The sequence below is a fragment of the Schistocerca gregaria genome, chromosome 5, assembly GCF_023897955.1.
Source record: "Schistocerca gregaria isolate iqSchGreg1 chromosome 5, iqSchGreg1.2, whole genome shotgun sequence".
In the NCBI taxonomy this organism is placed as follows: domain Eukaryota; kingdom Metazoa; phylum Arthropoda; class Insecta; order Orthoptera; family Acrididae; genus Schistocerca; species Schistocerca gregaria.
Window position 1 is genome coordinate 381052401 of NC_064924.1, and position 11152 is coordinate 381063552.

General features: G+C 40.2%; 1 protein-coding gene across 1 annotated transcript; it reads right to left on the reverse strand.

Moving 5' to 3' along the window:
• Positions 1–1935: 1935 nt before the first annotated feature.
• On the reverse strand, positions 1936–10819 carry LOC126273352 (probable cytochrome P450 6a17). Its single transcript, XM_049976900.1, has 3 exons — positions 10375–10819; positions 7749–7936; positions 1936–2013 (listed from the first exon to the last, which is right to left on the reverse strand). Exons 1-3 carry the CDS (start codon positions 10817–10819, stop codon positions 1936–1938), a joined length of 711 nt encoding a protein of 236 aa, XP_049832857.1.
• Between the last annotated feature and the right edge of the window lie 333 nt (positions 10820–11152).

Below are 11152 nucleotides of genomic sequence, written 5' to 3' on the forward strand. Positions count from 1 at the left end.
AAGATGCTCGCACAATTGCTGAAAGCGTCGAATCGAATGTGTACACTCACCCCGGGCAGTATAGTCTGCTTCGTAGAAACATAAGAGAGCACGTTTGGCTGCGCCATTGTGTGGTCGCCGGCCGGGCGAGCGTCCGCGATCAGGCGCCGTATTCTGTATTGTTCATACCGATCGGTGTAGTAGGTTAGTCTCGGTAGTGACGTCATTTTCGGTTCTTTATCGAAATATCATATTCATTAAGCTTCTGAGACTTGTTACCGAACAGTCCTCCACATATTTTCCGACAATTGTACCGAGAGGTTTTGCATTTCGGTCTGGCTCTGTCGATCGGTAAGCTGTGGTTTATGTACACTTATAATTTGTTATTTTAAACATATTTAGCGATTTTAGCTTTGGATTTAGTGATTGTGTTACTGAAGAATCACCAGAGGACGCATCTGGTTCGAAAGTGAGTTCGTAATAGACTGTTTTAAAAAAAAACATGGTTCAAATGGCTCTGAGCACTATGGGACTTAAATGTCTGAGGTCATCAGTCCCCTAGAACTTAGAACTACTTAAACCTAATTAACCTACATGCCCAAGGCAGGGTTCGAATCTGATAACCGCAGCGGCCGCGCGGTTCCAGACTGTAGCACCTAGAACCGCTCGGTCACACCGGCCGGCTGCGATTGAATCCTCAACCACAGTAGGCAGAGATGAAAGATCTCTGCCGTAATATTTTTAGACTGTAGCGCCATATACCAAACATTTTCATTCATGAGATGCATGTCATAAACTTCGACGAACTGCGTTTTTTTTCAGTTTTGTTTTTAAGAACCAAATCGTCGATTCATCATATAGGGAAGTGGTCTACTTCATCATTTGTATCTCTAGGAGCGTGTTATAACCACATTCTGTTTATCTTCTTATTCTTTGAAACTCTCAGAATCAATTTTTCGGATGTTTTTATAGATGTACTGGTACAATGTGGTACTACACACCATTCCTAACTCATTTTCCGAAACGTAAAATTCAAATCACGATGTCAGTGTGAATGAAAATAAGATGACTTAATGCGGCATTTACGACAATCTGCAGAATACAGTCAAACACCCTATCGAGGTTAGGCATGCAAGGAAACATTCTTTCAGAGAAACTGTAAAAAATTTTATGCATTTCAGCTGAGAATAATGGAAATGGATATTCTGCGCCTGATACTGTTAAGGGGGAGGCAAGGGCGATGAAGGTGGGCACGTCAGCTCGATGGAATGCGTCGATGTGCGTTATGGCAACGTAACGCAATTTTCGTAACTTGGAAGAATAGCGCGCGTGTGTCGTCTGGTAGCCACTTTGTGTTCGCAGCGCTGTGCGCGCTGCAGTGAGCATGAGCGGATCTGCAGCCGCTTGCTTTTGATTGGCTTGTGCGACACGAACCGACAACAGCGCTTTGGTTCTCTAGATCCAAACGGTATCCATACTGAAATGCATACTGAATAACGCAGGGACCCTAATTCGAGTACTAGACCATTGCCGGCCAGAGTGGCCATGCGGTTCTAGGCGCTACAGTCTGGAACCGAGCGACCGCTACGGTTGCAGGTTCGAATTCTGCCTCAGGCATGGATGTGTGTGATGTACGTAGGTTAGTTAGGTTTAATTTGTTCTAAGTTCTAGGAGACTGATGACCTCAGAAGTTAAGTCGCATAGTGCTCAAAGCCATTTACTAGGTGATTCGGTGCTATTGACTACCGAAACGATCGGCACACGGGTGGAAAGATACAGAATAGGCACCCAGGTGGCGGCGTCAGAGGCCTCGCTGGCGAGAGGATGCCGTCAGGGGTGTCCGTCACGGTCAGCTGTCCTGGCAGTGGGTCAGGTGCAAGACGCGTTGGAGCACAGGTTTCGAACCTAAGACCTATAAGACCCACTGGAGACTCCAAGAGACTGGACGAAGTCAGCCTAGTGGTCGTCTGCTCCTGGTGACTCCAGCTCGAGCCTCAGAATCATCGAGTCTAGCAGCGGTACATAGACCAGCACCTAGTAAATGAAGAGACTTCATGTAAAAAAGCTTTTTGGCCCATGCGAGACCGTCGACTGACGTAAGTATGTCTCAACGTCGGCAGTAGTCGAAGACAAGACGCTGCTAGGTCTGTGCAACGTTTATTTATGGCAAATTTGCCATGCAATTTTGTGACCAGTGCTCCGCATTCCATCAACTAGGACAACGAGGCAGCGTAACATCAGGTGACGGCATGAGGTAATCCAGCTTACCACTGCGGCAAACAAGTGTTCTGCACCATGGAATCTCAGCAACAGTCCAGCCATGGTAGCAGGGTTCCACAGTTGGTGAAATCTTCTCGAAAGTTGTTTCCCCAATAGCAGTGAAAAAACTGTGGTATATGATTACGAATAGTAGATCCAGCCTGATGTACCATATTTCACATGTCTCCATACCGGGAGAGGCAGCACAGTGAAAAACATCCTGGACTGGCATTCAGGGGTCAGTGGCTCAAATCCCCCTCCGATACTCCAGATTTATGATTTCTACAATTTCACTTAATTGTTTAAGGCGAATGCTTGAATGGTTCCCTTGTAATGGATATGGGCGATTTCCCAATCCTTTCCTTCCTTTCCCAGATCTGATCTTACCATCGACGGAACATTAAATCCTAACCTTCTTTCCTTAAAAATTGTTCCAGTCCATTGTGGCAGGGTTGTACAGTAACCATTTTCGATTTATTTCGGAATAAAAGCGATCTTTGTTGCAAAAGTATTCAATGTCAATGAAACATGTAATTAACATTAAATAATTCCGCAACGAAGACAGTTTTTATTTCAAAATTTTCCTTCCTTCTTCTTTACCGCATCCAAAGAATTTGTGACGAGAAAACGTTTATTATAATCCGATGGAAAGCTCACACCAGCTGTGGATAAGTGTTTTGAAAAACTTCCAAAGTCGCACTTCGAGAGTCAAAGTTATTCAGTAGAAAAAGTTAGACAGAGACCTGTACCTGAAGATTTATATCGATAAACTGGACACTTTCGACCTAAAACATAAACAGGCTTTCTCTGTCAAGCAAGGTCGTGTGCACGGTTCATGTGATTTGCACATACTGTAGAAGAACAATAAACAAATATTTCCCAGGGGTGACCTGATCGATGAGTGTCCCGCTTTCAATGGGGCAGGCCACGAACTCGTGTGTGGAGCATCGCATCGTGGCCTGAAGCCCCGCCTTCAGCACTGTCGTAGTGGGTCCTCAGCTGCTCCAAAAAGCAAACCCTCTTCGGTTGGACCTGTGGCCAAACCCTGTGCACGTTCTATTATCCATTACCAATTATTATTTATTGTCAGTTATCAGTTGCTCCCAATACCAGGTTTTGAATGCTTCGCTATTTTCCCATGAAACGTCAATAGATTTTAACTACTGAACTACGAGGATTAGAGCTTTAACAGTGCGAACTATTAATTTATAACTGATGTAAATACAGCATTTATAATCGCAAAACAATTGCTGGTCATTTTGGAATAAAACGGCGACGATTTCATTAGAAACCACCCATCAATTTACAGGGAAATGCTGTGACACGTACAGCGCAAGCTGTGACTGATTCGTTCTATTGACTATCCAGTATACTCCTTAGATATAAGTCCTTGTGACTTCGACCTGATTCTTAAAATAAATGTGGCAGTTCGTGACGTTCGCTTCAGAACTGTTACAGAGAGACTTTCGTTGGGTAATGGACTGCTCCATTCCAACTATCAACACATTTGGTGCTGCTATATCCGTCGTTATAGTCACAGTGATTTTTTCCAAATTGTGAGCCTTCCAAGTTTATAGGCTGCCAAGTAGTTATTTTTTCACTAGGAGCCCAATCACAATTAAGTATTTATATTCAAAAGAAAAATCCTTAAATGGTATATACCAGACGGATGAAACCTATTCAAAGATTTGTCACTATTTCACGGTTGCAACAGTTAACAAAAAAAGAAGAAAAAAGAAAAACAGTAAATATAGAAATTTTTGGATGCCTCGATGAAATGAGTGAGAACGGACTAATAAAAAAATATTCCTATAGTTCTCGAAAAGGAAGCAAGCGATGGTGTAAATAACACAAATAAAAAACCAAATGTGAGCAAAAGGAACAACATAGGCACAACACACATATGAAAAAGAAACTGTTAACATGGAGGAAGCCAATGACATTAATAAGGAGAGAAATAAAAAACGAAGTGAAAAGAAATATCATGAGTTTATTGGATACAACAGATGCAAACAATTTTTACAACTAAGTTGTTCACTTTAGAATACTATCAAGAGAAAAAAACTAAGGCATACATGTACATAGAAAAGATAACGCCAACATGGACGACGCCGACGATATCATCAGTCACAAAAGTAAGAAGCGGAGTCAAAAGAAATATCATAAATGTATCAGACTCAACAAGTAGAAATTCTTTTAGATCTAAGATCTACAATTTAGAAGGCTACCAAGGAAGAAAAAGCAAAGAACAACGTCCACATGGAGATATGTCAACTTGGAGGAGAAGATTAAGGTGCAGTGAAAATAAAGAAATAAAAGTTAAATTGTTCAGTGATCCCACTTCATCATTGTGGAAATAATAAAATAAATTAAGACATTCCTAAACTATGTATTTTAGTCTGTCGGAGACAATAGTAATCTCTGTCTAACTATTTCTGATACTTTTTTCTGATACTAAAATACAAGCGCGTCAGATAATCATTTTCACTCACTGAGCGACAATACATGTTTCTGAGAGAGTTTCATGCCACAATCGCTACTGTTATTTAGCATACAACACGCAAATGTGAGTGATGTTATCCACAGCTACGCGTTTTGGGGGTCAAGCTTCCATCATCTGTTTAGCTGCGTTCAATCTTTCAAACACTCATTTGAAGCACAAAATAGTCATGAAATAACTTTGGACATAAACTCCGCCTTACTTAAGCATCTGTAGCAGCTAAATATGTATACGAGACATGCCACCGGGTAAAAGATATTGAAGAAGTCCTTGAAGTGGTGCACGAAGGGAAGAAAGGTAGGAAGTTTGACCAACTAGAAGAACTAGAAAGATCAGTTCACCGAGATAGATGTACAAACGTGAGAGAGCAATAACAGATTCTTCGACGAGGTCACATTTTGTGCAATTTGACACTAACAGATTCACATTAACAGTTCGCAAAGAGAACTACTGTAAAATTGTTTTCCCATGTCCCCTATGATATCTACGGAATACAATGAAAAGTTTGGTGAGAGTGTGCAGTCATTTGCAGCCGTCTACTTGTCCACACAACAGGCCAGTATATGGGAAGACTGCTGGTTTGACATTTAGAAGGTACGATCGGTGTTAGCACTATTGAAGAAGAGCAGTTTTGTGAACGGGTAGTCTTACGAACAAGCAAAACAGCGAATGAGATGTTGCCCATTGCAAAGTAATACGAGTACTTATTTTATTGTACTTCGTCGCTATTTTGTGCTTGTGTTTAAAGGGTTGAACGCAAATAGCCAGATGATGGGACCTTTACTCCCTTATCACATATCTGTGGACAATATTGCTCGCATTAGTGTGATATATGCTAATGACGACTATTATCTTTACAACCGCTACCTCCAAACCTTGGTATGGATAATGAGAGGCCACAGTGTTGCAAATCGACAAATGGATAATAGTCTGCGCCCGTTAGCTCAGTGGTTGGTTCGATTCCCGGCTGGGGCAGGAGAACTTCTGCTCTTAGGGACTGGGTGATGTGTTGTCCTTATCATCATTTCATCCCTATCTCCGACGCGCAAGTCGTTCTGTGTGGGGTCGAATGCAACAAGTACTTGCCCTCGGCAGCCAAACTTCTCCGAATGGAGGACTCCCGGCCCACAATGCCGTTTGCTCATTTCCATTTTTTCAGTGGATAATAGTTTGATGTCGTTGAGTCTAGTTGTTTATGAATATACATGGTTCTATCAGGAAACAAATTTTTTAACAAATAAAAAATGAAACTATAGTGCACTGTGAGATGAAGAAATGACAGTAACTGCACTTCTTGTTATAGAAATCCGGAACAAATGACAGATGTATTTCAGGGTGCGGTTTCGGTCACTAAAAAGTCTACATTTCTGGTTTAGAATTTCTGAATGAATTTCTCTGAGACTATTTCACGTCATTCCATTTCATTTAGTGTATCACCATTGATTTTATCGTGTTAAATGATTCGGTTTGATTCAGTTAATCAGTATGAAGTGTTTCTTTTTATTTTAACGCAAGACATTTTCATTCAGTTTTTGCAAAATAATGATAACAAGAAGAAAAGTGGACTGACTCACCAATGCAGATGCGTGGCCCTAATCCTGCACCACCTCGCGATTCAGAACTGTAACGGGTGGATACATACGAAGGGTTTCTGGAAAAAAAAAACCTGTGGACAGATGTCAACGGAAGTGTTTTAATAAGTACTCAACGGTGGCGCTCTTTGTGAAATTTTGAATCTCCCATTATCGATAGCAGTTAATTTGTACTCTGAAAGCAATTCAAGATAATGTATGAACTTAATGGTCCCAGAAGAGGATTTGTCATTAACTAATTCCTAAACCATTTGGTCTATGGCCAGCATTCTGATGTAACAGGTATTTGCTTCGCTATGAACAGCAAGGTACGTAACAGGGTAGGATATTGTGATCGACAGTGTCTGAATTATTCTTCCTGAAAGTAAAACAACACCAACCATACTGGTTTTCATGTGCACATCACAAGGCTATGATGAGTAATAAGGGTGAATATATCTGAAATAATGGATTTGATCAAATACGTTAACAGTATGAAAGTTTGATATCGTAGGTGATTGGGGCGCTATTGTACAGAAGAGAATTGAAGGTAAGATTACTGGAGAACAGACTACAACCCATCAGCAGCACTATGTGCGTTTATAATCGAATTAAAATCCGTTATACTCGTGAGAGAAAATAAAATTTATGCTACTCGTAACATCTCTTCACAGACTTTCCCTATGTTCCTTTAGCTTCTGGAGCCAAGAGATCGTAAATCATAAATATTTAATCTGTATACTGAAATAAACTCGGTTGTTTCTTTCATACATAGCTGCTATTGCTTGCTTTTGGATAATTAATAACACAGCAGAGTATAAAATTCCGTAACAGATCTTCTAGGAACCCAATATGTTGTGGTTAATTCTTAAGGCCCTGATAAAGCAGACCTTGTCATGCTCAATGCCTGATGTCGTGAGTGCAGTACAGTTTTGAATAAATGAACAAACAAGAAAGGTAATATGTGTGTGTGAGTGATTTATGTTATTTCAGAATTTCGTAATAGTAAGTAGGGATGGATCATGCGTCTTCTTGGATCTATAAGGAGAGAGGCACTGTTTCAAAGGATGCCTCAGGACGTTCCTTCCAGATAAGATTTGTGGACTTTTGGCTTCCTTATGTCTGAGAATGTTTATGTTTTTATCTGTTCCACAGTTTTGGATAGCTCCTATAAAGTATTCTGATTTTTGCTGACAGTGTACATAGTTTATACTGTAAATACTATATGTTCATAAATATAGGAAGTTAACTATTGTATATGGCTGTCATTAAATACCAGCTTTATTACAGATAATGGCATCATAATTAAACGAATATGTGTCTGACCTAGTGTTTACTAATTTGCGTTCTGTTCTCTTAATGACTCTTATGTGTGCAGGACCACATTTTACTTATTATGGTATATGAAAAAAAGTCAACCCATTCAACATACCATTTACCACCTTTTCCATGTACGGCATTTTGGTCATTATATCTTCATATGTCACGTCACCCTTGGTCTTTTTCATTATGTCATCAACTTCTTCTTGCAGTTTCTTCTGGATATCCAGATGTCTAGAAAGCTCATATGCCAGAAGCTTACGGTGGTGGAAAAGGTCTCGAACCCAGCGAGGAAGAACACCCACGCCTGCGCTGCCACCTTAGTCGTCAGGGTCTTACTTGTCTCTGCCGGATGCAAATTATGTTTGTAAACATGCTGTTACTTTCGTTGTAAAGCAAATCAGCTTAATGTCACGAACTCTCACAGTTACCATGAGAAAATGGTTTCTAAGAATTCTTCATCGTTTACAGTTAGTGAGTGAAAGGTGCCCTTACAAAATGCAGTAACTTTTCAAGAACTGTAGTAGCAACAATAATTATATAAAAAGTGCCTATAACTGGATATCTTGTCTAATGTGTTAGTTTCACAATCATTCTTTAAATAGTTCAGTTTGAATTTGACAACTAAAGTAATTCCCAACTTTGCCAGTTCAGGTATAATTAAGATAAAACTGCAAGAGCCATAAATTATAGTAATATTCTCTTGATTGCCTTCGCAAAAGTAATTCTCCTCTCTGTTGCGACTTCACATATGTTCTTTGTAGGATTGGTTATTCTACTAATATGTAAAAGCTTAGCTAAGTTTGGTAGTGACGAAAGATATTTCGTACTGACACAAACATCTACATGTACAACTACGTCTATACTCTGCAAGCCACCATACGGTGTGTGGCGGAGGGTACTTGGGTACCAGCGTCAATTCCCCCTTTTATTGTTCCAATATATTGGTTGATTCCTCTAGGAAGCTACATTCTCAGAACTTGAACGTGATGCAGAACACTTCTCTTCCAGCGTCTGCCTCTAGAGTTGGATGAACATCTCCGGGATGCTGTTGCGCTTACTAAATGAACCTGTAACAAAATGTGCTACTTTACTTTGGATATTCTCTATTTCCTCTATCAGCTGCTGCTTTTTTCACCATTTTGGTGTTTCGTAAAGTAGTTACATGAAAGACAATACTGATGTCCTATTGGTTAAACAAGAAAATGAATAACTGTCCTAATGGGACGGCCAAAACATTTTAATTGTAATAAATTCACAAGAAGAATTTGTAGTGATGCTTTGTACTACTCTATGTCTCAGTTGTAGGTATTTGGGCTACATTTCTGAGAAGAAGAATGTCCAATTGAAGCATTGTTCAAGTAAATAGTGAAAATATCAATGCTAAAGTGATTCAGAAATGGAAATTGTCTATTAAGTTCTTTCAATTCTTGAAAGTCAAAACTGTATTTTTCAGTCCATGATTAGTTGGATACATATCGTTACTTAAATAAAACATCATTTTGAATTTCCTTGTTGCAAGTAGATGGATTGAAAATTGGTGTGTCATGGTGACTGTATATATCTGCTACCCATTTACATTTTGTAGTTAACTTCGTAGTAGAAGTATGTGTTTAGCTGAACAGCGTGTTAGCCTGAGCTGCACAATTAACTTCAGGCAACAAACATTTTTCGTTTTTACTGCGTTTATACTAGGTCAGATTAAAAATTCTGATTTAAACTGAATCATAAGGAACGATAATAAAGGTAATAAAAGTAAAGACAGAACCTAAGCCAACACGAAGAACACCTGAACTTAAGGAAAAAAATGACTCTAAGCGCTATGGGACTTAACATCTGAGGTCATCAGTACCCTAGACTCAGAACTACTTAAAGCCAACTAACGTAAGAACATCACCCACATCCCTGCCCAAGGCAGGATTCGAACCTGCGACCATAGCAGGAGCGTGGTTAAAAACTGAAGCGCATACAACCGCTAGGCCACAGCGGCCGGCTTTATGAAAAAGCAAGTAAATATTTTAAGTAAACAATTTTTTCCAAAGATAACACTCTAGGTAGAAGCAAATGTGGGAAAAAATAGCAATGCTCCTTATGTTAGATCTCGTATACTGTTATTAGCAATGAAGAGATGTTATTCATTGATGTTTCGAAAGGGATCTCTATAGCCAACTACTTATTCGTACTAAAAGCCATAGAGGTACATCAGTTACGAAGCAGCCAACAATATGAAGGCTTTCTACTGGTATTGACATACCTCTTAATATTTGAGTTACTGGTTGATCTAAACTATTTATACTTAAACCTACTGCCACTTCTCAGAAAATGATATACAGTTAAATTCATTTAACTGAAAACTTCTAAGATGAGAGCAAAATTTCCGCAGTTTTACGTTAAGTAATGTGGCATGTATTGGTCTTTAGTTATCGACAATGTTAATTATCATGCCAGTAAATGAGACCTTACTTGCAAATGATTTGGATGAGAGCAGACTAATGGTGTCTTACTACAAAATATCTAAGACTTACAGGGTAAACAACAGTCTAAATTTACAATTAAATAGTTTTTAAAACATCATATAATTTGAGGAACATGACTTACGTTCAGTACTCTTCTCCCAGTGATTGTGAAGCTGTCATCAACATACCCATTGTTCTTCAACTGAATCATCAACTGCATGAAGTCCTTCCTAATGATGCCTGTCTTCTCTCCGTGTTGACTGTGTCATCTACAAAGCGCGTGAAGTACTCTGCGATATCCTTCGGTATGAAGGCAAAGGCAGCAGGGTGCGCAGTTTGGGATTAGAGAATCCCAGAGACAGAGTCAGGTAAGAACGCAGGGATGTCTTGAAGAAGCATCGCCCCCACTGCCGGAACTCTGCCTCGGGGTTGTGCTGACTGTCAACATCAATGCCGAAGGCGGAGGAGGCGATGACGTCAGTAGAGTAGCGGGCGATCAGCTCTCGGACTTCCACATCTCTGCCCGAGGGTACGACGTCAACCATAATACGAGCACAGTCGCGCACTATGCCGAACATGGCGCGCATTTTTCCCGACGTGAAAGTGGGCGTCAGCTGCTGGCGCAGAGATTTCCACTTGGTCCCTCCGAGGAAGAAGAGGTGTGCCGACAAGTGGTCTGTCCCCTCATCTACATAGATGCCCCGGTGAGGAAAGTAGTTGAAATCCCTCACCATGATCAATTTGATCAGTTCTGGATCCCGCACAACGAGAATAGGATTATTTAATGAGTAAATACCGACGACAGCTTTGCCTTCTGTTTCAAAGTACACGTCTTTCATATCTTCGCCCGGGCATTTCCTCATTAGTATTGCGTTCCAGCCATTTCCCAGTGGGAATGACGGCTCCAGATATGGCAGACCTTTCTTCTTCCAGTAGGTGTAATTTATTTTAAAAGTAACGTATATTATCACGAAACACGTTGACAGTAGAGCCAACAGTTCTGTCACCCACGAATCGAAGAAGAAGGCCATCTTGTTTCATAGGTGAAAAATAGAAAGAACAGAAGA

Excerpts from the sequence above, each read along its gene's own strand:
- LOC126273352 (XM_049976900.1), bottom strand. The coding sequence starts at position 10,819 with ATGGTGAGGGATTTCAACTACTTTCCTCACCGGGGCATCTATGTAGAT. Across the intron at positions 7,937-10,374 it reads ATACCGAAGGATATCGCAGA|GCGTGGGTGTTCTTCCTCGC; the intron begins GTACTTCACGCG and ends GTGGCAGCGCAG. Across the intron at positions 2,014-7,748 it reads TGCCGTACATGGAAAAGGTG|GTGCTGGTCTATGTACCGCT; the intron begins GTAAATGGTATG and ends TTCATTTACTAG.